General features: G+C 40.0%; 1 protein-coding gene and 1 long non-coding RNA gene across 2 annotated transcripts in view; both read right to left on the minus strand.

Annotated features, from left to right (window-relative positions):
• Window positions 1-694: 694 nt before the first annotated feature.
• LOC127431921 (protein APCDD1-like) overlaps window positions 695-26,325 on the minus strand; it is a 32,454-nt gene continuing 6,823 nt past the window's right edge. Inside the window, exons 4-5 of the mRNA XM_051682581.1 lie at window positions 7,506-7,827; window positions 695-1,142 (exon numbers count right to left, since the gene is read on the minus strand). Coding sequence (XP_051538541.1) covers window positions 703-1,142; window positions 7,506-7,827 — 762 coding nt within the window. The 3' untranslated portion in view covers window positions 695-702. The remainder of the gene's footprint in view (window positions 1,143-7,505; window positions 7,828-26,325) is intronic.
• Window positions 8,579-16,691, minus strand: LOC127431937 (uncharacterized). Its single transcript, XR_007895667.1, has 6 exons — window positions 14,790-16,691; window positions 14,321-14,407; window positions 10,040-10,239; window positions 9,752-9,925; window positions 9,496-9,639; window positions 8,579-9,279 (listed from the first exon to the last, which is right to left on the minus strand). It is a non-coding gene; the product is annotated as an uncharacterized LOC127431937 (long non-coding RNA).

Below are 26,325 nucleotides of genomic sequence, written 5' to 3' on the forward strand. Positions count from 1 at the left end.
TCGTCACTCCAGAGAACATGTCTCCACTGCTCTAGAGTCCAGTGGCGGCGTGCTTTACACCACTGCATCCGACGCTTTGCATTGCACTTGGTGATGTATGGCTTGGATGCAGCTGCTCGGCCATGGAAACCCATTCCATGAAGCTCTCTACGCACTGTTCTTGAGCTAATCTGAAGGCCACATGAACTTTGGAGGTCTGTAGCGATTGACTCTGCAGAAAGTTGGCGACCTCTGCGCACTATGCGCCTCAGCATCCGCTGACCCCGCTCTGTCATTTTACGTGGCCTACCACTTCGTGGCTGAGTTGCTGTCATTCCCAATCGCTTCCACTTTGTTATAATACCACTGACAGTTGACTGTGGAATATTTAGTAGCGAGGAAATTTCACGACTGGACTTGTTGCACAGGTGGCATCCTATCACAGTACCACGCTGGAATTCACTGAGCTCCTGAGAGCGGCCCATTCTTTCACAAATGTTTGTAGAAGCAGTCTGCATGCCTAGGTGCTTCATTTTATACACCTGTGGCCATGGAAGTGATTGGAACACCTGAATTCAATTATTTGGATGGGTGAGTGAATACTTTTGGCAATATAGTGTATGAGCAGTTTCCTCAACTAGTGCAAACGATAACAAACAATCGGACAGATCTGAACATCTCAGGACACAAAGTATCTCCTGAGACACACTCGCTCCATCCCGGCTACATTAAACTGACTAATATGAGCAATAAGCTGATGTTGAACAAGCCTCTGAGCTCTTCCGTGTTGCATCCGTTGCCGAGTCTGAAATACTGGTCTCCCTCCTGTCCCACGCGTGATTCCCACTTCCGGCCGGTGGTGCAGCGTATCAGTGGTGGCTGGTAGGATGTGGCGCGCCTGTGCGGTCGATCTGGACTCGAGCCGTTGGTCGGTCTCTGGCCGTTATATAGAAGATCGTGTCCTTCAGAGTCTTGACCCATGCTGAAGAGCTCGTACTCGGTGTGCGGCAGACGGATGCCCAGCGCGGCACATCCAGAGGTGGAGGTCACGTCCTGTGAGACGCCCAGCTTCCAGGAACCCTCCGTGCCGCATTTATGCCCACTGAAGATGTTCAGGAGGGTCGTGGTTGCCACGTCCATGGGCGTCACCTTCATGTGGGTCACTAGAGGAGCACACACAGATCAGTGAGTCATTAGAAGGCCTGCTGGGAGTTTGTGAGTTTTAAGAATAGCGGTTTTCAATTAATGAGTGTAAGGTCTGTGATAAATATTACTTGAAAATAATTTTATTATACTGTAATCAGTGTTACCATGGGCCGGCTGCAACAAAGCCATTAACTTAAGACCGTGTCTGACAAATTGTCTGACTAACATGCCAGAGAGAGCCTGTTGCATAAAACAATCTCACAGCTGTCTTTAGTAAGACAGTCTAATTCACATTGGATTGTGGGAAAAGACATTGAACGACTTAAAATAATGGCCAACAATGGGCGCTCAACACAATTTCCCTTCGCTGAAAATATCTGCTTATTAGAGGAATACAATGCTTCCAAAATCAATTCTAATGAACAAATTTATAATTATATATTTAACCCAAATCAAAAAAGTTTTTTTTACCATTGTAGAAGTCAAAGTCTTCTACAAAGTCTCAGCTGAGGCCACGTCTACATTTATACGTTTTCGTTTGAAAATGCATCTTTTTCATCTAAGTTTTGGCCTTCCGTTCACACTGAGACTGTGTTTTTGAAAGCAAATAATGGAGTAAAAGTGGATACATTTAATAATGATATCTTTCTGTTACAGTGTGGAGAGGAAAAACAGATATCTGAAAAATATATGGTATTTGTTGTCATGTGACACAGTTAACTTTGATAACCTTTTTAAATGCCTTCAAATGCAACGGGAAGTTTACTCGGATTTGCTGTCCGGCGACAGAACACGAGGACAGTTGCGTTTCAGACGTACATGGAATGGCAATTTTTTTCAAATGACGATCAGTAAGGGGATCTAAGACATTTAATACGTTTCAGTGTGGACGAGAAACTATTGGAAAACACTTGAAAACAGTGCTCAGTGTGGACGGAGGGTGTTTCAGAAACACCTGAAGCCCCCACCAGCTAATCAGTCATTTTTCATGGCAACATGGAATGTAAACAAAAGTTAGCCTAGCTGTGTGGTGTCTTAATTTTGGTCAATGATTAGACCGATCTAAGACTAAAAGACCAACATTTTAGACAACTATCAAGTAAGAGTGGTCAAAAAACATTTTATGCAACAAGCCCCAGGAGTGCTTTTTTTGTTCTTAAACATTTTGCAATGCAGTGGCAAGAAAAAGTATGTGAACCCTTTGGAATTAGCTGGTTTTCTGCATTAATTGCTCATAAAATGTGATGTCATCTTTATCAAAGTCACAAGTATAGACATACACAATGTGCTTAATCTAACAACACACAAACAATTATAATCTTTCATGTCTTTATTGAACACATCACATTAAACAATCACAGTGCTTTTGGCAGCAATAACCTCAACCAATCGTTTCCGGGAGCTGCGGATTAGACCTGCACAATGTTCAGAAGGATTTCTGGAGCATTCTTCCTTACAGAACTGCTTCAGTTCAGACATATTCTTAGTATGTCTGGTGTGAACGGCTCTCTTGAGGTCATTCCACAGCATCTCTATTGGGTTAAGGTCTGGACTCTGACTGGGACACTCCAAAAGGAGGATTTTCTTTTTTTGAAGTCATTCTGTAGTGGATTTACTTTGATGTTTAGGGTCATTGTCCTGCTGCATCACCCAACTTCTACTGAGCTTCAGCTGGTGCACAGTCACCCTGACATTATCCTGTAGGATATCTTGATGTAGTGATGATGGCAAGCGGTCCAGTCCCTGAAGCAGCAAAGAAGCCCCAAATCATGATGCTCCCTCCACCGTACTTCACCGTTGGGATGATGTTTTCATGTTGGTATGCGGTGCCTTTTTTACACCATACATGGTGCTGCGTGTTCTTCCCAAACAATTCAACCTTAGTTTCATCAGTCCACAAAACATTTTCCCAGTAGCGTTGTGGAGTGTCAAGGTGGTCTTTGGCAAATGTCAGGTGTGTAGAAATGTTTTTGTTGGAAAGCAGCAGCATCCTTCATGATGTCCTGCCATGAACACCATACCTGTTTAATGTTTTCAGTATAGTAGACTCATGAACAGAGATGTTCACCAGTTCCAATGATTCCTTCAAGTCTTTATCTGTCACTCTAGGGCTCTTTTTTACCTCATTGAGCCAGAGAAGTCAAGTCTTGTGTCTTTTGTCACGAGCCCGAGCACAGTCTCAAGTCACTAAACATTTAATCTTATATATATATATATATATATATATATATATATATATATATATATATATTTAAAAATAATCTACTTAAGAATTATAAATGTGTAATCTTTGAAAAATCTGGGATACTAAAAGAATTCTACCTGAACTTGTAAAAATGTATTTTATTTACTTCATTTTATTTTATGATTTCACAGATGTAATTAACTTATTCTGTACATTTTTTTGTAATAAAGGTGCCGCAGTTTTTCTCATGGTCAGTTCAACAAGGCTCAGAACGTGCACACAAGCAATGCAATATGACATATGCAATGTAATATGATATCAATGATCACAATATTTTTTTCACATCATTCGATATCGATATTTATCACGATATATGCTGTACATTTCATACCATTAATGGTGGCAGAACTGCATTCCACATGTTTGTTAGACCTCAAGAATGAAGTAAACTTGTTTGTTTACAAGTAAACTCCATAGGGTAATCTATCTTTAAAGTACACTCAGTTTAGGATTTAATCCTATATAAAGTGTGTGACGTCGTTTTGATGAAATTTAGCCAATTTCATTATCTTCAGCTGATGTTTGACTCCACTGAAAGACTTTCTTGTGACGTTTCCCTGCGCAGCTCAGTATGTGGCGGTAACTGGATTGCCAACCGGCAAGAAACATCACCAGAAGAAAATGTTATTGCCTGTGACAGCGCTATGGATCATGACAAAACATTTAACTAATACTACATAAATAAACTGCAATGTTGATGTCGGAGTTGTTGTTGTGTTATGTCGACAATTGTTGTATTGCATTGTCAGTGCTGTCTTGTTCGGTATACAATGATATTAAATTAGCTGGATAGCTAGCTAATGGCTAGCAGCTACCAAGCCTGATTGGTTTCCATGACAGCAGAGCTGCCTGCTAATACTTCCTAACAGGCTGATTTCATGTCTGTGATTCAGTTAGCTAGTTGTGTGTCTTTGCGTTTTACATGTACCTGTTTCAATCGGCTACTATAGATGTAGAACATAGGCTAAATATCGAAAATTACTCAAAAGTTTATCATCGATCTCAAAAAGTTTTTTCCGGTTAATATCGATATCGTTTTATCGCCCAGCCATATCATTAGGTATAATTTTGACAAAAACTTGCCAGCTGTTTTAAGTCCACAAAAAACTGCACGTGCTGATTGCAAGACGCTAAAATATGGGACAAATCTCTCTCTCTCAGATGTAATAAAACCATACAAATAAAACACAAATTCTTCCTTTAAGATATTAATAGTTCAGGTTAAAAGTCTCTAGTCGTTTTTGAAACAGTCACGAGTCCTTTGTGTCGAGTCAAGTCTGAAGTCATTTTAGGTCGAGCCTGGAGTCAAATCTGAAGTCTATTAAAATGCGACTCAAGTCTGAGTCTCTAACTCGAGTCACCATCTCTGCATTGAGCATTCTGTGGTGTGCACTGACACATCTTGGCTGGACGGCAACTTCTAGGGAGAGTTCCTACCAGGGACGTGCCATCATTGACGCAGGCTAAGCAGTGCTTATACCAAACAGAAGAGTGAAAAGAAAAATGACACTATGAAATATTTAAATACAATTGTTAATATAAACTACTGTTTTCATTCAAATCCATCATCTTTCATCTCAGTTGAGCAGCAAACAGCTTTGGCGCCACCCTCAGGTATAAGCACTTTATGTTACGCTTTCTCTCATTCCATTGTTTACCGCCCTTTCATTCAACATGTTTACGCCCGCTACTACAAATGGCCAAGGTAAGCATGCTTACCTAAATGAGTAAGCCAATCAGAAGCTCCTTCCTTCAGTCAGGCTATCTAGATTTTTGTTTTGCATCAACACGTTCAAGTTCACGTAACTAATGCGTTATTAAGCGCTTAAATGGATATAGTGTAAGCATTGACGACCTACACGGATTTGGCAAAGTTTATTTCAATTAATAATCGAAACTTCAACAAGCGGGCCACTTTTACAACAAAGTGACGGAGATGTTCATTCGCAAGGAGAGACGCATGGATTTTGTGTTCAAGTGAAGGTACGTTTTTTTTTATTTTATTTTATCCCCTTTTCTCCCAATTTGGAATGCCCAATACCCACTACTTAGTAGGACCTCGTGGTGGCGCGGTTACTCACCTTAATCTCAGTTGCCTCCACTTCTGAGACCGTCAATCCGCGCATCTTATCACGTGACTCGTTGTGCATGACACTGCGGAGACTCACAGCATGTGGAGGCTCATGCTACTCTCCACGATCCACGCACAACTTACCACACGCCCCATTGAGAGCGAGAACCACTAATCGCGACCACGAGGAGGTTATCCCATGTGAGTCTACCCTCCCTAGCAACCGGGCCAATTTGGTTGCTTAGGAGACCTGGCTGGAGTCACTCAGCACACCCTGGATTCGAACTCGTGACTCCAGGTGTGATAGTCAGCGTCAATACTCGCTGAGATACCCAGTCACCTCTCAAGTGAAGGTAAGTTAATATATTTATTCAAAATCTGTGTTATTGATACTAGGTTATTGTTTCTGGTTAGTCTGAGGCTATGATTTGGTGATCCTTCTTGTGTTATGTCTGAATTATAGTTGTAACGTTAGGGCGCAGTGTCCGTTTAAAAATATATATTAAGGGATGACTGCCGTGTTTACATTACATTTGCCTTGTGCATTCAGGTTAAGATTGTTGTCTTTGGTGGTCAGATTAGTTAACTGCTGCTGTCCATTCCAGTGTTTCTGATCTGTGGAAAGAGTGACGTGTGAGGACTATGATGTTGAAAACAGTAACTGGCAATCTTTTTCTTTTTGTTATATGTCAAAATAAGCTCTTCTGGCACTGTGATTCATTGTATGATTTAATGGACATAAACATGCTCGGCTCAATATATGACAATCTTTGTGTGATATGAGCAATATTACAATCACCCGTATTATGTGCTTTGGGCACAGCATTTAATAATGTGTTTAAAAATCTTTGATGCTTGCCCAGTCTCAATGCCCACGGCACATGCCTGATACCCACAGTACTAAATCATCTCCATTTATAGAAAATTTATCTAACTGTGGACAGATGAATATCTAATCTCTTCAAGATAACTTTAACACTTTCCAGCTTTATGCAACAATTCTTTATCGTAGGTCTTCTGAGATCTCTTTTCTGTGAGGCATGGTCCATGTCAGCAGATGCTTCTTGTGAATGGCAAACTCAAAATGTTTGAGTGCTTTTTATAAGTCAAAGTAGCTCTAACCCACACCTCCAATCTCATTTCATTAATTGGATGCCAAGTTTGCCAACTCTTGACTCTAAGTAACTTTTGTTGACGTCATTAGCATAGGGGTTCATATACTTTTTCCAACCTATACTGTGAATGTTTGAATGATGTATTCAATATGTACAAGAACAATACAGTAATTTGTGTGTTATTAGTTGGAACAGATTGTGTTTGTTCATTATTTTATCTTAGATGAAGATCAAACCAGATTTTAAGACAAATTTATACAGAAATGCAGGTGATTCCAAAGGGTTCACATACTTTTTCTTGCCACTATATGTAGAGATTAATTAATGTAGTTATTAAATATTTTCATGTCAACAACAAAGCCACAAAAGGAACCGTTTTGCCTCATTTCTCAGTCCGAGGACTTGAACAGTGTTGAATCTCTGAATTGTCATCTGGTAATTGCAGTAATTCTGACAGGAAGGCCTTGTGTGAGTGTTTACATTTGAATATTCTGACAGTCAGTTTTGGCCTGTTTGAAAATTCCCACAATGTATTGTAAGTCTATGGGATTTTGGATCATTGGCTACAGGAAAACTGTTAGTCTGATCAGTTAGAAAAGTCATAGCAACCCGAGTCAGAACAGTCTAAATGTCTGTGCCAAATTTGGTGGATGTAGCTTGAAAGCTCTAGGAGGAGTTACAGTCAGAAAAGTTAACACCCTACATGAAAGGACCCCCTATGGTCTCCAAGACTTCATGCATACATTCAAGTAAAAAAAATCAAATCCAAATCAAGTCATCAAGTTGGGGGTGGTACACAGCCTTACTGTTTTTAGAGGCAATGTTCAGGGAATTCTGTGGCTGTAGAGTCTGTGCAGGACTGTTTGCCGACAAACAAATCAAAACTCGAGAAATCCCATCAGTGAACGTGTGTAGACTGACATTCAGTTACAAGAGTCCGATCACTGACCTGTGAATGTGAACTCTATGCCACCCATGACTGTGTTTGAAGGAACTCCTCGGCTGTATTGTCCGCTGACTGTGATGCCGAAGGTCGGATGTCGGCAGACGGGATCAGAGAAATGCATGTACTGTCCTTCCCAGATGTTCCTGTCCTCGTGGAATGTCAGATGTCGGGTGAGGAAGAGGACCCCCTGGCGCACTTCGCACCGTGTGCTCACCCAGTTTCCATGGAGACGCACAGGACGGTTCCTCTGGGATGGCAAGACAGGTGGATGATGAAGATCGGCCAAAGCGATAATTCGACAGATTCCACAGCGCTGCTCATCGAGCTGACAGAAAGAAGATAATACAGATTATTTTAGATGAGTCTATTTTCAGGCAAACCATGAGAGAATGAACACCAAAATCCTCTTTGAAAACCTTGCCATCTCCCTGCCAGCTAAAACCAGTTTCAGATGGTTTTACATTGTTTCTTACTGGTCCAAGCCAGTCTAAATGGTTGATCAGCTGGTGAACCTGGTTTTAACTTTATACCCAGATAGCAAAATGTTCTTGGCCCAGATCTGGCTGCATTCCACCTGCGAGTTTGGCCCACATACAGTGTGGAATTACAGTCCAAAATTGGCCCAAAAGCCACTTACCGAATGTAAGCTGAATCCTCCCCAGAAAGAGGCCAAAACTCACGCAGCCATAACTGGACCACAACTGTGCCAGAATCCCCAGACATAAGCCAGAAAACAGCCAAACAATTTACCGCTGCCGCACCAGAACTGGCCACAACTTATCCCGTCCATCCCCAGAAAGCAGCCGTAACTGAACCACAGTTAAGCCAAAATCCTCAGATGTCAGCCAGATAACAGCCTTAACATTACCAAGCCCCATATGTATGTAATATTCTCATGATTTGTCAAATAAATAGCAAAAAGCAGAGGTGTAGAATTTTTCTTAAATTTGTCTTTTTATTTATTTTTATAGAGATGTCATTCATTTGCAGCATAATTGCAACCCTCATGGAAAAAATACACAAACTCAAATCTTTACATAAGAGTGAAAATATGTAAAGGATAAAAAAGCTGCAGAAAGACAATATAACAAAAGCAAGCAATAAATGTAAAAATTGTTCAACATTAAAAAATAAAACCATATCTAAAGAAAATTGTAAAATATGCAAATGTAAACTATGAAATGGATACATTAATATTACAAAAGCAAGCAATAAACATACAAATGATGAACAATCAAATAAGCTGCAAAAGACAATAGAACTGAAACAAACAATGAGTGTAAAAATTATAAATAAAAAAAGTTTGGAAAAAAGAAATGTTAAACTGAACTGTTAAAAATAAAAGCAACCTAAAAATAAAAGAAACAAGTTCATAAGCTATCATTCAAAATTACAGTTTTGATATTAGAGTTTTCCCATATATGCTCACATGCTGTTTATTGTAGAGTGCTTATCTTCGGTCTCCTTGTTTACATATACATTTATTCATCTAGCAGAGAAAAGAGACTTACAAATTAAGAAAACAGCAAAAGTGATTCATCCTAATGAGGCATGAGAAGTGCTGCAATACAAAGTTTCAAATTGCTCAGAGAAGTACAAGTAGGGAGGAAGCAGAGAGACCGTGTTGTTTTTTAGGTAGAAGCAAGACAGTTTGTGCATTAGTGGGATTGGGTCAAGTGCTCACAAAAGAGATGCATCTTCAGATGTTTCTTGAAAGTCCGAAAAAGTGATTTTGTGCCTCTGTGAGATGGCACCACTTTGGATTTTGTCTAACAACCTAGGAGAAGAGCATACAAGATTAGTGAAAATACAGATACATTTAATTGTACAGCAGATGAAATCTAACTCTGAATAAAGAAGGTCTTTAGCACATTCCAAGGACTGGTCGCCCATCACAACAAAAGACTAGAACTTTCTATTTGAACAAGCTCATGTCAAGAAGGGTCTTGATTTAAGGTTCATTTCCAAAAATAATTACAACAAATGCACTTACCAATCACACACCTCTTAAGATCCAGGCTTCTTCCTATTCACACCTCTCCAGTTGAACATTTTTGCTAAATCTTTTTGTATGGTCTGTTTCATTATTCTCCAGACTGTGTCCTTTATGTCAATGCCACCCAACGACCCCAAGTACCTGAAGTTTTGCAAAAACATGCAGTCAATATTAAGCCAACAATACTGCCGCATTCCTAGCACTAGCACAAAACTTGCCAGATTTGATAGTCAATCCAAAATTCACCACCCACCACCATTCTTGTTTCTGGACTGGATCAATGCGAAGTCCTCAATGGTAAGACACTTTGCTCTAAACGATTAACAGCTGTGATCTCTGATGTTATTTGACTACTGATCTTCCACAACACATTGGTTCCTCCTTTGCTTCATCATTATTTCCAGTTTTGCTATCTCATGTAGCAGTGCTGAAACATTTAACACAGTAATAAGGTTAATATACCACTGTTTCTGGTATAGGACTAATACTGAACATATGATGGCAACTGAATGCGCTATGAAACTAGCAAAAACAATCGTACATCTTGAGAATGGACCACAGCATCAGGTCTAAGCAGGAACTCAGCTCACAACAGAACTTAGTTGCCTCATGGATGGTGTTGAAGTTGCATCTGAACCGCTTCTTTTGAATGCTTTTGTTATTTGAGGGAGTTGAGGTAACACTTTTGTGGAACGTAGACCTCCCCATCACACTAATTCATCAAGCAAGCGCCAGCTTCGTCTTTGGGAAGGTAAACACACAAAACAAGTTATTCAAAAACAACAACACAACCTTATTGAAGACATACAATACTAATCTCTGCAACTTAAGATACAAAATAAACATTTTGCTCATGTAAACATGAATTAGATACAAGATGTCACCGCAGATGGCTGCTTTGGTGTGGAGCTCTCTAGCGTTTGTTACTTTTGTTTGTTTGTCATGTTTTTTGTCACTCTTTCCCGATCAGTTTCACCAGGGATGAACTAATGAATATTCGGCAGAGCATACCTGATCATTTTTTGCCAGTGTTTGATTATTCAGTGGCGTGGCGTGCTTGTGAAACTTCGTTAACGTGGCTTTAGGTCTCCGCTGCAGAGTATTCATCTGGCGAATGTCCTCTCCCTCGCCAACAAAACGGAAAAACTGCTTCTGCTCACTCAAACAAAAAAGGACTTTTCTAACTCTGCTGCTCTGTGCTTCACGGAAACCTGGCTGAATGAAGCCATCCCGGACAGCGTGTTACATCTGCCGGGCTTCTGGCTGTTCAGAGCATATTGTGATGTGGAATCATCGGGGAAAACGGGAGGCGGAGGAACAAGCTTTTACATCAACGAAAGTTGGTGTACTGATGTAACAGCGTTGAAGAAGATGTGCTGTCCTAATTTAGAAGCGCTCTTCATCATCTGTAAGCCTTCCTACTCGCCGCGGGAGTTTTCCTCGTTTATTCTAGTGAGTGTTTATATCCCGCCACAAGCGTGCGTGAACGCAGCGTTGCAATAGCTGGCTGATCACATCACAGACACGGAGCAAAAACACCCGGACTCTCTTATCATTATTCTGGTAGATTTTAATAAAGCTAACCTCACCTGTGAACTGCCAAAATACAACCAACACATCACATGCCCCACCAGAGAATGAAATATAGTGGATCATTGTTACACAACAATAAAGGATGCATATCACCCGAGCAGCTTTGGGACTCTCTGATCACTGTCTGGTTCATCTTCTTCCAACCTACAGACAAAAACTTAAATCTGCTAAGCCTGTAGTAAGGACTGTAAAGAGATGGACCAATGAAGCAGAGCTGGAACTACAAGCCTGCTTTGACTGCACTGATTGGAGTGTTTTTGAGGCTGCTGCCACAGACCTGGATGAGCTCACAGATACTGTAACATCATATATCAGTTTCTGTGAGGATATGTGCATCCCTACTAGGACATTTTTATCATTCAATAATGATTAACCATGGTATAATCAATGATCTAACAGCTTCATCATGCCAAAGAGGATGCGTACAGAAGTGGGGATAAAATATTGTACAACCAGGCCAGGAACACACTGACTAAGGAAATCAGAGTGGCTAAAAGAAGCTACTCTGAAAAGCTGAAAAAATTGTTTTCAGCCAACGACCCTGCATCTGTGTGGAAAGGCCTGAAAAGCATCACCAAATATAAGACACCACACCCTCGCTCTGTAGAAAGTCAACAAATGGCTGATGAACACAATGTGTTTTACTGCAGGTCTGAAAAGCCCAGTCTCGCACCCCTCTCCCACTCTGATCTTCACTTCACACACACACCACCACCTCCTGCAACCCCCCCTCCTGCTAATCAACCTGCACTTCTGATCTGTGAGGAGGATGTGTGCCGTGTCTTTTGAAAAAAAAAAAGACTAGGAAAGCTTCAGGCCCAGATGATGTTTCACCTGTCTGTCTGAAAGTCTGCGCTGACCAACTTGCCCTCATCTTCACACAGATCTTCAATAGATTACTGGAGCAGTGTGAAGTTCCCTGCTGCTTCAAATGCTCCACCATCATTCCAGTCCCCAAAAAAAACCAAAACCACAGGACTTAATGACTACAGATCTGTCGCTCTCACATCTGTGGTCATGAAGTCATTTGAGAGACTGGTTTTGGCCCACCTGAAGGACATCACTGGACCCCTGCTGGACCCCCTTCAGTTTGCATACCGAGCAAACAGGTCTGTGGATGATGCTGTCAACATGGGACTGCATTATATCCTGCAACACCTCGACAGACATGGGACTTATGCAAGGATTTTATTTGTGGACTTCAGTTCAGCCTTCAATACCATCATGTCTGATCTTCTCTCAACCAAACTGACCCAGCTCTCCGTGCCCACCCCAATCTGTCGATGGATCACCAGCTTTCTGACCGATAGGCAGCAGCTAGTGAGACTGGGGAAACTCACATCCGGGCCCCTCACTATTAGCACTGGTGATCCTCAGGGATGCATTCTCTCTCCACTGCTCTTCTCTCTGTACACAAATGACTGCACTGCAAAGGACCCCTCTGTCAAGCTCCTGAAGTTTGCAGATGACACCACGGCCATCGGCCTCATCCGCGATGGTGATGAGTCTGCATACAGATGAGAGGTTGATCAGCTGGCTGTCTGGTGCGGTCACATCATTCACCTTGAGATGAACATGCTCAAAACAGTGGAGATGATAGTGGACTTCAGGAGAAATCCCCCCCGCACTCCCCCCCTCACCATCCTGAACAGCACTGTGGCAGCAGTGGAGTCATTCACGTTCCTGGGTTCTACTATCTCTCATTACCTGAATTGGGACACCCACATAGACTCCACTGTGAAGAAGGCTCAGCAGAGGTTGTACTTCCTTCACCAGCTGAGGAAGTTCACCCTGCCACAGGAGTGGCATCATTGAGTCTGTCCTGTGTACATCTATAACTGTCTGGTTTGGTTCAGCCTCCAAATCAGAACGAAGGAAACTACAACAAACAGGCAAGACTGCTGAGAGGATTATTGGTGCCCCCCTGCCCACCTTCCATGACCTGTACATCTCCAGAGTGAGGAAACGTGCAGGTAGAATCACTCTGGACCCCACACACCCTGCCCACCCCTTCTTTGAACTGTTGCCCTATGGCCGGCGCAACAGATCCAGGCACAAGAACAGTTTTTACCCTCAGGCCATTTTCCACATGAACAATTAAACTGCCTTCAGGACTCCCATAGTACAATAATGTATAAATATCTCATGTACATATGTAAATTCACTCATTTAATTCAATAACTGTACATACATTGCATATGCCATTCTATGTTATATATCCTATTTTCTTGTATGTCTATTACCTTGTTTTATATTCTGTGCATTTGTTTCTCCTATCACCCCAAAAAATTCCTTGTGTACGTGAGCATTCTTGGCAATGAAGCTCATTCTGATTCTAATTAATTGTGAATATTTTAGTTCTAATCTATGGGCAATAAACATCTCTTATGTTATGCCTCATCTATTGAAGCATTTACTTTACAAATCAATGAGAAATGTGTATGCCCTTAAATTTTAATGTGTCTAATTAACTCATGGTAAATGGTCTGCACTTATATAGTGCCTTTTTAACCTTAGCGGTTCTACAAAGCACTTTACACTGTCTCATTCACACACACACTCACACACCAATGACAGCAGAACTGCCATGCAAGGCGCTAGCCTGCCATTGGGAGCAACTTGGGGTTGTGTCTTGCCCAAGGACACTTCAGCCTGTGGAGCCATGTGGGCCAGGAATCGAACCGCTAACCCTGTGATTAGTGGACAACCTGCTCTACCACCTGAGCTACAGCTGCCCCATCATACACAATTTTACTTGGTTTTCCTTTTTAGTGGCATCAACGAATCCATCTGTGCCTCAGACTGAAGATCTGACTTAATTCACTATAACAGTCTGTGAATGACAGAATTGAAAAATCAAATACATGCTATGATGTTAATTTTTTTTTATTAATGTTTATAGTTACTATTAACATTGGTTAATAGTGGTCGCTCCACACAAACTTCATCTCTGATGTAGATGATCAATAGTTTGTCCGCCTATAACATGCATTGAGAACGGCACCGGAAAGCATTTTACCAGATGTTGAATGAGCCTATAAACAAACACTCAAACACAGACTTCCTGGAGCGCCGCACTTTCAAAGTAACCCTAACCCTAACCCATATCTTTAGTTCCATTCTCTTTTATAAATGACTAAATCACTATTAATAATGCTCGAGTTAAAAGACAATCAGATATAGACTTTCAAGTGACAAAAGCATTCAAACATGTATAGCTCAATCTTACCTAGTGATGGGAAACACCTTTTGTTGTAAATGTTTGTTTTTTAGTGTTTCACTGTCCTGTTCTTCTTCAAGCAGAAATCAGTTTCATCTTTAAAGAAGAAAAACACATGATAAAATATATCATTATATCAATTTCTGTCACCTGATATGAAGCATTTGAAACATCACGGCCACAGAGCGCAATTACAGCTCTTAATAATTACAGTTACTTTTACTAAGGAAATAATTACACTAATATTAAAATACATATATGTTTATGCGACCCAAAGTTTCAGAAATGCTTATCTAAAGAAATTTACTTCAGGCTTCAATGAGGAATGTGCATGCTCAGTTTTATAAACTGTCTAATAGCACTATTATAAAGTGCATCAGGCCATCCTATCAGTATTAATTACAGTGTTTGTAAATGTGTAGTTAAAAGACTGGATGAACGGCATGTGTAAATTGAGAAATACAGATAAACAGCTCACCTTATGTAAGCTCCGTTCAGAGCTCCGTTGAGTCCATCTGTTTGTAGGATGCGGTGATAAACATTTTATATCACAACGGTTGATTTCGCTGTTTGTCCAGAAGATAGTCCATCCAAAGTCCATTGATATGTGTCCATGAAATAATCTACATTCTCAAGTTTAGGCATCCTAAACTACCGGCCGCCATTTCTCAGTTTTAAATTGACCTATGTCATGCGAAAAGTTAGCTGTGATTGGTTCAACACTTCTTCTGGCGTTTTATTGGCGGTTGGCAAACCAACGTAAAATATGCATTTCCGGCACCTACAGGAGTGAAAAAATCGTTTGAAAGAGGCAAAAAGATAGAATTAAATTATTAAAAATTATATATATCCTAAATCCAATCCAGTCCAGTCTATTTCTAATAATTAAACAACTCATTATATATTCTTGATTGCTTTGGGCCATTACTTAAAAGGACCTGGAGTGAAGTATTGTGGATTCACATTGATCTTAGTGCCTCAAATTGTCGAAATCTTTCTCTTTTATATGCAACACAGTTTAGAAGTACATGCTCTACTGTCTCTGGTCGACTACAGTTTCCACAGTCACTAGACTCTTGCTTTACAATTATGTACAAATTATAATTTAAGACAGAATTTCCAATATGCAGTCAAGGTATAATAACGTCTTTTCGTCTGTTGCCATATATTTTTTTTTCTCCCCTTTTCTGCCCAATATGGAATGCCCAATTCCCAATGTGCTCTAAGTCCTCGGGGTGGCGTAGTGACTTGCCTCAATCCGGGTGGCGGAGGACGAATCTCAGTTGCCTCCGCGTCTGAGACCGTCAATCCACACATCTTATCACGTGGCTTGTTGAGCGCATTACTATGGAGACATAGCGCGTGTGGAGGCTTCACGCCCCACCGAGAACAAACCACATTATAGCGACCACGAGGAGGTTACCCCATGTGACTCTACCCTCCCTAGCAACCGAGCCAATTTGGTTGCTAAGGAGACCTGTCTGGAGTCACTCAGCATGCCCTGGATTTGAACTCGTGACTCCAGGGGTGTTAGTCAGCGTCAATACTCGCTGAGATACCCAGACCCCTGTTGCCATATTTAACCCTCTCAGCACCAACCTGCTTTTGAATATTATACAGATGTCTCCCTCTTGATTCTTTATCCCAGAACAGCTGACAAATACAAAAGTGTTTCATTCTCATTACTTATGAAATATGATTATTTACTCCACCGTACTGTCAAACATATGGTCAAAACATTATACAGATTGGAAAGTTCTCAAGTAGAAGTATTGTTTTACATACCAGATATATAGTGAACAAGACCCGGGAAAGAAGTTGTAAACACATCTGTTTATAAGTTGTAAACAGATGTGTCTTTTGTTGAGTTTTTGCTTGTTCATGAAATAAACAGAATATAACTCCAAATACCATGTGACACAATCACTGATCAGTGGATACATACGATGCATAGATAAAATAATCTTGGAAAAAATGCGCTGCTACCTCAGATTATTTCTTGTCATGCTGGTGGGCGGTCTCTGGTAACAAAGCGGACCAATCACAGCTGTTGTGATCTGTGTCGACACGATGCGCAGTTACATTTTTGAAGAAGTGCATGTAGCTACTCGTATCCTATGGTGTAGGTTTTACACAGAAGTATAAATCGGCCTTAAGTGCCATCCCCTAAACAGACTCTGTAGGACTTCATACTCGTCTTGTCTTGATGTTGACTGGCATGTTTGTTAGTGCTGATAATGAGTCTGTATATACTGTATTGCTGTACTCATTGTTGTATTTTTACCCATTCAAGAGCTAGAAGAATGACACTTCTGTAGTGAATACTGATATATGATCAGCTGTCCATTTTGCAATTTTAACTGTGGGATAAAAACAGTGGCCACTGTACATCCAGAATCTGTGTCTTTAGAACCATCTGTATATATCTACATATATTGTTGAACCAATATTTCTAGAAAGGCATCTTTGTTATAAATTTCATCATGTAGCTGGAGATCAATTGATGCCATTGAAAGGTTGAACATGATCAGCTGATTCTCGTCTTTTGTAAACACAGACTCAAGCCAGCCAGAAATAAGCCAAGTCTTCTTGTGTTTATCCACACTCATGCCACAATTCAGCCGACAGCATGTCTTTTTCTTTATTTGGCAAACCAGACTCAGCCCAGATCTCAGCCGATTTTGGTTGACCAGACTCAAGCCAATGTTCAGCCAAATTAATGTCTGTCTTTGCTTTGTTTCTTTTGGTTGACCGGACTCACACCAGACTTCAGCCAAATGCTATTTCAACCAAAGGTGTTAAAATTTCACTGCCAGAACCGAACCAGCAGTGCCATAAATAAGCCGGATTTGGCCCAGATCTTCTTGCTATCTGGGTAAGCCCTTTAGGCTTTAAGGACCCAACAAAAACCAGCATGACCAGCTAGATTGAAAGAAAAACGAAATTGAAGAAATTATATTAGGATCAAGTTCAGAGAAATCTCATTCGACAACACTGCTGACAAAACACACCAAATAAGCGCAAATAATACCCTTTTCAGTTATTACTGTTTGATATTATACCTTTTAGACCATAAGTATGGAAGGACATCAAATCAACTTTGGGCTGTTTCCCAACATGTCAAGCGTACCTGGCAACGTTTTTTGTGTTGATACTACAAAGTAATCAAAAGTTAGAGCATTTGGAACGCTAGTTTACTTTAAGTGTCCCAAAACCTCTCCAGCAAGTATTCAGGTGTTTTATTGAACATTAAAATGGAATAACTGAAAACTATAGATGCAAATATCTAAAAATATATGTTTTTTAACACTCTTGACATCCAATAAAGATGATCTGATACATCTTTGTTGCGAAGGATTGTGTTTCAGTGAATCGTTCCCAGAGAAACTGTCGCTATTAAGGTGCCATTAGCGATAGCCACCATAGCTGTCACCAGGGCCGCCGATAAGGGGGTACAAATGGATCTGTTGTCTCGGGCTTGAGTGGGGCCTGGAGTAGAGGGGGTGGTCCACAGAAAGGCTATTCCATATTGCAGAGCGCATCTAAACGCGTTCAGCGGGAGACGCAGATATAAACATGGAGACAGCGTGTAATGGTGAATGCAGTCTGGGTAGCGCACGATGATGGGATAACAGACAATGGACTGGAGGGGGGCCCGCTAAACACATTTTGTACCAGACCCAAGAATTCCTACCTGCAGCCCTGGCTGTCAAGACACTCTTTGTGGAGTATTTCAGGATCTACTCATCGTATTACGTGGAGTGTGGGCTTGTTTGACTCATGATCTCCTGCTGTAAGTTGTGCTATGCCATTTTCTATATAAGTGTAGTATCGTCCCAAATGGAACAATTAACGTTTTTTTTTACTACACGGAAGCATTCGCCGTTTAACAGCTGACGGAAGTGACGTTTCAAGTGCATGTGATGTGTTGCTGCTAGCTTTAGCACGTTAGCCAATCAGTTCAACACTTGTTGTATTTCAAACAATGTACATATTCACGCATCTTGGGGTGATGGTAAAGCATTCAACTCACATTTGTAGGGTACCCTAACCCTAACCCACTGAAGTTTTGCTAGCTGCTACGTTCTTCATTATTTACAATTGTTTTGTCAGACCAGCAGCGCAGCCGAGTAACTCCGCCCCTTCCGCTATCTACGGCAAGCCACACGTGCTGAGTGCATGAAGTGTCCAACATTCCACACTCCGTTTTGACGGTTGAAAAAGTGCATCATCCGGGTACTTAAAGTACACTTCTTTTTGCTGCATTTTCAGTGTAAACGTACTACTCGCACTACTTACACTACAAAATGGCATAGAATAGTGCAGAAGTGTGAGGTTTGGGACGCACCTAAGATGAGAACACGCTCTTGCGTTAAAACACAGTTTGATGGAGGGAAATTCCGAACGCAGGGATCTCAAGATGTTAACTAATTAACATTAACTAAGATTAATAAATGCTGTAAAAGTATTGTTCATTGTTAGTTCATGTTAACTAATGTTGTTAAAGGTGCTGTAAGTGATTTCAGCTGTTCTACTTCCACGAGATTGAGCCATTGGATTAGCCACGCCCCATTTTTCCAAAACCACACCCCTCCAAAGATCCCAAATGAGCTTAATTGAGACCGGCATCGTGCAGAAACGGTTGTTAAAAACAACAGCAGTGAAATAGTGCCCTCAGCTGACAACTGTTATGAACAACATGGCATAAAAATGGCATTAAGCCTCAATAATTCGCTGCAATTAAAATACTATGAGAACACGCAAAATGACTGACAGGCAGAAAGAGTCATTGTCTGCAGACACATTTTTGTTTCCTTCTTACAGAGTCTAGAGCTGTTACAGAGACCGGTGAGATATCTCACAACACTTACTTCAGTAATCTTTCAACAAGTAGGAAAATTTTTTTCTTTCCTTGAGAGAAAAAAACAAAACAAAAAAACGCTTAAAGCACCTTTAACTAATGTTAACAAATGAAACCTTTTTGTTTAGTGTTACCATATTTTTTAATGCTTTACTCGTGTGCCACAATAATGTAATGCATTTTAGTTATCTGTATTATATATATATATATATACAGGTGCATCTCAATAAATTAGAATGTCGTGGAAAAGTTCATTTATTTCAGTAATTCAACTCAAATTGTGAAACTCGTGTATTAAATAAATTCAGTGCACACAGACTGAAGTAGTTTAAGTCTTTGGTTCTTTTAATTGTGATGATTTTGGCTCACATTTAACAAAAACCCACCAATCCACTATCTCAAAAAATTAGGATACATCATAAGACCAATAAAAAAAACATTTTTAGTGAATTGTTGGCCTTCTGGAAAGTATGTTCATTTACTGTATATATACTCAATACTTGGTAGGGGCTCCTTTTGCTTTAATTACTGCCTCAATTCAGCGTGGCATGGAGGTGATCAGTTTGTGGCACTGCTGAGGTGGTATGGAAGCCCAGGTTTCTTTGACAGTGCCCTTCAGCTCATCTGCATTTTTTGGTCTCTTGTTTCTCATTTTCCTCTTGACAATACCCCATAGATTCTCTATGGGGTTCAGGTCTGGTGAGTTTGCTGGCCAGTCAAGCACACCAACACCATGGTCATTTAACCAACTTTTGGTGCTTTTGGCAGTGTGGGAAGGTGCCAAATCCTGCTGGAAAATGAAATCAGCATCTTTAAAAAGCTGGTCAGCAGAAGGAAGCATGAAGTGCTCCAAAATTTCTTGGCAAACGGGTGCAGTGACTTTGGTTTTCAAAAAACACAATGGACCAACACCAGCAGATGACATTGCACCCCAAATCATCACAAACTGTGGAAACTTAACACTGGACTTCAAGCAACTTGGGCTATGAGCTTCTCCACCCTTCCTCCAGACTCTAGGACCTTGGTTTCCAAATGAAATACAAAACTTGCTCTCATCTGAAAAGAGGACTTTGGACCACTGGGCAACAGTCCAGTTCTTCTTCTCCTTAGCCCAGGTAAGACGCCTCTGACGTTGTCTGTGGTTCAGGAGTGGCTTAACAAGAGGAATACGACAACTGTAGCCAAATTCCTTGACACGTCTGTGTGTGGTGGCTCTTGATGCCTTGACCCCAGCCTCAGTCCATTCCTTGTGAAGTTCACCCAAATTCTTGAATTGATTTTGCTTGACAATCCTCATAAGGCTGCGGTTCTCTCGGTTGGTTGTGCATCTTCTTCTTCCACACTTTTTCCTTCCACTCAACTTTCTGTTAACATGCTTGGATACAGCACTCTGTGAACAGCCAGCTTCTTTGGCAATGAATGTTTGTGGCTTACCCTCCTTGTGAAGGGTGTCAGTGATTGTCTTCTGGACAACTGTCAGATCAGCAGTCTTCCCCATGATTGTGTAGCCTAGTGAACCAAACTGAGAGACCATTTTGAAGGCTCAGGAAACCTTTGCAGGTGTTTTGAGTTGATTAGCTGATTGGCATGTCACCATATTCTAATTTTTTGAGATAGTGAATTGGTGGGTTTTTGTTAAATGTGAGCCAGAATCATCACAATTAAAAGAACCAAAGACTTAAACTACTTCAGTCTGTGTGCATTGAATTTATTTAATACACGAGTTTCACAATTTGAGTTGAATTACTGAAATAAATGAACTTTTCCACGACATTCTAATTTATTGAGATGCACCTGTATATATATATATATATATATATATATATTTATAATTATTTAAATATAACTATTTATAATTATTTAATAATTATATATTGAATTATTGTTATTTGAGGGGCTAAGCAAATATTTATATATGCGATAAATTGCGATTAATTCGATTAAAAATGTTAATCGATCGACAGCCCTATATATTATTCATGTGGATTTCATATGGAAATACTCACTGTAGTTTGGTAATTTGCTCGTTGTATTCTACTAATCAAGACCATTTCAAAGATATATAACACATGGCTATGTGATCTGTTTTACTGGTTACAAATATAATTTTTGCGATTGCAAATTTGCAAATGGAACAGTTCTAATTTGTCAGCAAATTTAAAAGCAGTATTTTAGAATTGGTCTGATCAGCTATATTCATTGTAAAGATAAGAGTCAACGCTTTAAAACAACACCTATTTTGTGCAGATCAAGCAACTGGCTGTTGAGTAATACCATATTAACTTTTTTTTTTCGTGATCAGCACCACGAAAGAGGGAGCACAAGGGTGCTTTTCACAGATATTAAAATAAATTTAGGATATTATAGAAATTGTTTGTCATTCTTATCTGGTTTACTTAGCCAATGTTTTTGTTTTATTGGTTTATTTTGCTGTGGTAGCTCTGTGAAATAACGGAAATAATTTGGCAAAGTGATATGGAGCCGTTATGTGGTCAAGAACTGGAACTACTTCATAGGCGTGCGTTTACTGAAAAATAATTGTACACCTTAGAACGTCCGTCAGCCAATCAGAATCGTGCGTTTAACAGCCCCGTGGTATTAAAGTCAATTATTAGATTTTCCAAACAACATGTTTTATTTATATTATCACGCTTACTATTTTCTCATGTTAAAAATGGATCTTTAAATAAACATTTTTACAGCTACTGTTATATTTTAGTAATATTATTGCAATATTTAGGGGTTCTTGGGATCAAAAAGTATTCTAAATACTTTTTAAACTTTATTTTAACTAGTCTGAATCTCGCCTTTTCTAATCCAAAAGTATTGTGTCTCGGGGTCAAAAACATACTATTTTTACTTGGAAACAATGGATTGAGTTATTGCACGAAGTCTCCTCAATTATTACACCTCCATTCATTCATGTTTCTGTGATGTAAACATTGATTCAGTTAGGGGAAGTAGATCTGTTTTACACTGAGCAGCGATGCATGATAACTCAGAAATACTCAATAAAATACACCAAATTAATACTTTTATACCATATAACAGCCTTTAGAGTCATGCAGGAGAACATAATGAAACAGGAAATTGATTATCAGAAGAAACAAGGACAGTTGTGGATCATAATTCTTGGAATTATGGAAACTGCGTTGTGTCGTCAGGTTAAAAGACTTCCCTGGGTTTTATAATAAACTCAGACCTTTGCGTAATCAGATTATAGAGTCGGTTTCTCTGTGCGCTGTGATTTAATCTCAATCAATCAGAGAAGCTTGTGGGATGGCGGGTCGTTCGCACACGGGACACGTGTTCATAGCGCTTGACTTTAGATCAGTTGCTTACTTCAGTCAGGCTGCTCATCAATTATTCAGCCTTGAACTAGAATTCATTAACATTGCATTACGCGTTTCACATCGGCTTTTAGCTGCGGTGAGAGTTAGGGTTAACCTGAACACTAACCTCATGTGCTCACATGAAATAAATAAATCCATCAGAAAAGGCTAAAGCCTTAGGTACACGCCGAGCTGGAATCCACACCACTTCCCTTTGCAAACACTATTTCTACATTCCCTTTGAAGCAGATGGGAGATCAGCCGTGTGGACATGTCCCGACACGCCTCAAATCACACCATTTACACGACAGATGAGAAATCATGAGAAATGCATCCATCTCTGTAATACCGAAGTGAAATTACAGTGGAGGCTTTCAATGAGTATGTCACGCTCACAGCGGGCAGGAGAAGACGAAGACATCTCGCATGAATTAATTACAGCCAATGTCACATCCCAAATTAAGGACAATGTTATGTATTATAAAGCCTTTAACTTCAGCAAACATGACACATGATGCATTAATCATTCCTCCGTCATGTATTTTTAAAGTTTGGTGAGGTTTTATTTGAAGTTACCCTGAAGTGTAACACGTCTGTGCATCTCAACTGTGTCTGTCATCAGATAACTATTTTATTTTATATATTTAACTCTTAAAAATGCAGTTCATTTTCAACCACACACATCAGCTTTGATGGTAACTATGTACACCTATAGTCAAATGTTTGGACACACCTCATTCTTTATTATTATTATTTAAAAGAAGTAATAACACAAATTACACAATATGAAATTATGTAGTGGTCAAATGTATATTAAGCTAGTTAAGATTTGTTTATCTGCTCCAAATCATCCATTAAAAACAAAAAACTACAATTTTTGGTTTGTAAAATGTTATATTTGTCTACAAAACCAATTGTAACCATTTAACCATTACGCCTTTACATCAAAAGGTTTTTAAGATTATGAGAAACTTAAATCCAAATCTTTGAGCATAATTTAGATTGTTTTAGTAAAAGTATGTGGAAGGAAATGTGATTCTCCTGCAGCATTTCATTGTTTATCTCTATCAGTATTAATATTGATTTCCTGATTTGATTCCAATTCACAAGCTCTTGATGTGGTTCTGATTAGATTCAGTTCTGATTCATTTGGGCATATTTCAATTATAATGTCCATTTTCCTTACATATGAAAAAATGATTTCCCTGCTAATGCTGTTAATTATACAAGGGACCTTTTAACTTGCTACATTACAAAATATTAATTTTACCAATTTTATTTTATATATAGTTTTTCATAATTTGTCACATTTGAGCTTTTTAAAAATGTAAAGTTTCCATGTATTTCATCAATAAATATATTGTCTTGAAATTGCATATATACATATACTGTACACTGATAAGCCAAAACATTATGACCACTCACAGGTGAAGCGAATAACGATGATCATCTCCTAACAAGGCCACATGTCAAGGTCTGTGTAGATTAGATGGTGAGCAAACAATCAGTTCTCGTAGCGTGTTGAATGCAGGAGAAATGGGCAGGAGTAAAGACCTGAGTGACTTTGACAAGGGGCAAATTGTTACGGCCAGACGACTGGGTCAGAGCATCTCTGAAACGGCTTGTGGGGTGCTCCCGGTCAGCAGTGGTGCGTACCTACCGACAGGGGTCTGAGGAGGGACAAACCACAAACCGGTGACAGGGTGTTGGGCACCCAAGGCTCATCGATGCACGAGGGCAATGAAGGATATCCCGTCTGGTCCGAACCGACAGAAGGTCTACTGTTGCACAAGTCACAGAAAATTGTAAAAATGGTTACGGCAGGAATGTGTCACAACACACAGTGCATCGCACCCTGCTGGGTATGGGACTGCGTAGCCGCAGACCGGTTAGAGTGCCCATGATGACCCCTGTCCCCCGTCTAAAGCACCTACAATGGGCACGCGAGCGTCGGAACTGCACCTTGGAGAAGTGGAAGAGGTGGCCTGGTCCGATGAGTCCCGTTTTCTTTTACATCACATGGACGGCCGTGTACATGTGCGCCGTTTACCTGGGGAAGTGATGGCACCAGGATGCACTGTGAGGAGAGGACAAGCTGGAGGAGGGAGTGTGATGTTCTGGACAATGTTCTGCTGTGAAACCCTGGGTCCAGCCATTCATGTGGACGTCAATTTGACACATGCCACCTACCTAAACATCGTTGCAGACCAGGTACACCCCTTCATGGCAATGGTATTCCCTGATGGCAGTGACCTAATTCAGCAGGATATTGCACATTACCACACTGCACACATTGCTCAGGAATGGTTTGAGGAACATCCCCAGATATCAATCCGATTGAGCATCTGTGGGACGTGCTGGACCAACAAGTCCAATCCACGGCAGATCAACCTCATAACTTACAGGCCTTGAAGGATCTGCTGCTAATGTCTTGGTGCCAGATACCACAGGACACCTTCCAACAACAAAATGTTGTTGTTGTTTTGGGTTTTTTTGGGGGGTGGGGGGGGCATAAAAGGGTAAAAGGTTTATATATAGATTGATATATAAGGTTTATATATAAGGTTTATCAATATATATTATATTGAGATAGTTCAAACGAAGATCACGATGCATCGGATAATCAATATTTTTACCCAGTCCTTATCTCTGTATCTGAACACATACAGGTATAACCTGCTCTTAACCAGCTGTGATTGGATGGTGTTTCTCAATTATCCCAGTCATTTACTGTGAACATACTAGTGTGATGAGTCCGGGTTTGACAGCCAATCATCTCACAGCTTTCAGAACAGCTGACCTCAAACACTATCGTTATTAAAGTCAACATGAAACAGCATTTTAAGCCATTTTTCTTCTATAACGTGGCGTTTTCCGAGTGAAACAGGCTATTCTAAGGATGTAGACTTGGGTTTCTCCATGTGGAATTGATTGGATGATGTAAAGTGTCTTAAAATGACAATATGAGGATGAACAATAAGAGGACTTGATGACATCAGCTGAAAAGGAAAGTCATTTCAGAGGCAGAGCAAGTTATATATTATATAAGAAGGTAAATAGGGCAAATTTGATGTTATGTTGACTTTTAACACCTGTCTGATTAAAAAAAATGGACACAAACTACCCACTGAAATGTGCTGATGTGTTCAATTCTGTTTTCTGTTTTATTCTATTCTCTTGTGCTCTACTCTATACACTACACTGTTTTTTATCAGTTCTTTATTTTCCCCAGGTGACACAGTTAAAGCTGAAGTGTGTAATTTCTGCGCCAAAAATATACATTGTTTTTTAACCTCGTGCGACCCCGTGTACACGTGTGGACGTTGTATTTTGGCTTCGCTATACGCAACGCATAATTTAAATTGAATGAATACTGTTCACAAGACTCTAGACTGTCATTTAAGGGTTAAATTTCTCGTGACACAACATGACATCGATTTCCTTGAAGTGCTTCAACGGGAGCAGAGCCAACAAAAGTGCCTCTGGTAAGAAATCTCTTTATCTCTAATCTCTAATTTTCTTTATCTTTTTCATTGAAACCTGTTTGGTTGTAAAGAGGAGAGTCTCTAGTTTCGTTTGATATGCTGCTTTAAAAAATCTGTTCATTTTTCATGCATCAGAGCTTCTATCCTCCTCCATTCTGTTCTGTTGTATATTGTTTTATTCTTTTTATTCTATTGACTTCTGTTCTATTCTTTTCAGTTCTATTCTGCTCTATGTTCTATTATTATTCCAGGTGACACTATGTGACTCTGCTGAACTTTTCTTCTCAATATTAATGCCCTGCTGTGAGTGGTGACTGTAGAAGACATTCAGATGAA

Source organism: Myxocyprinus asiaticus, chromosome 41 (assembly GCF_019703515.2).
Source record: "Myxocyprinus asiaticus isolate MX2 ecotype Aquarium Trade chromosome 41, UBuf_Myxa_2, whole genome shotgun sequence".
Classification (NCBI taxonomy): Eukaryota; Metazoa; Chordata; class Actinopteri; order Cypriniformes; family Catostomidae; genus Myxocyprinus; species Myxocyprinus asiaticus.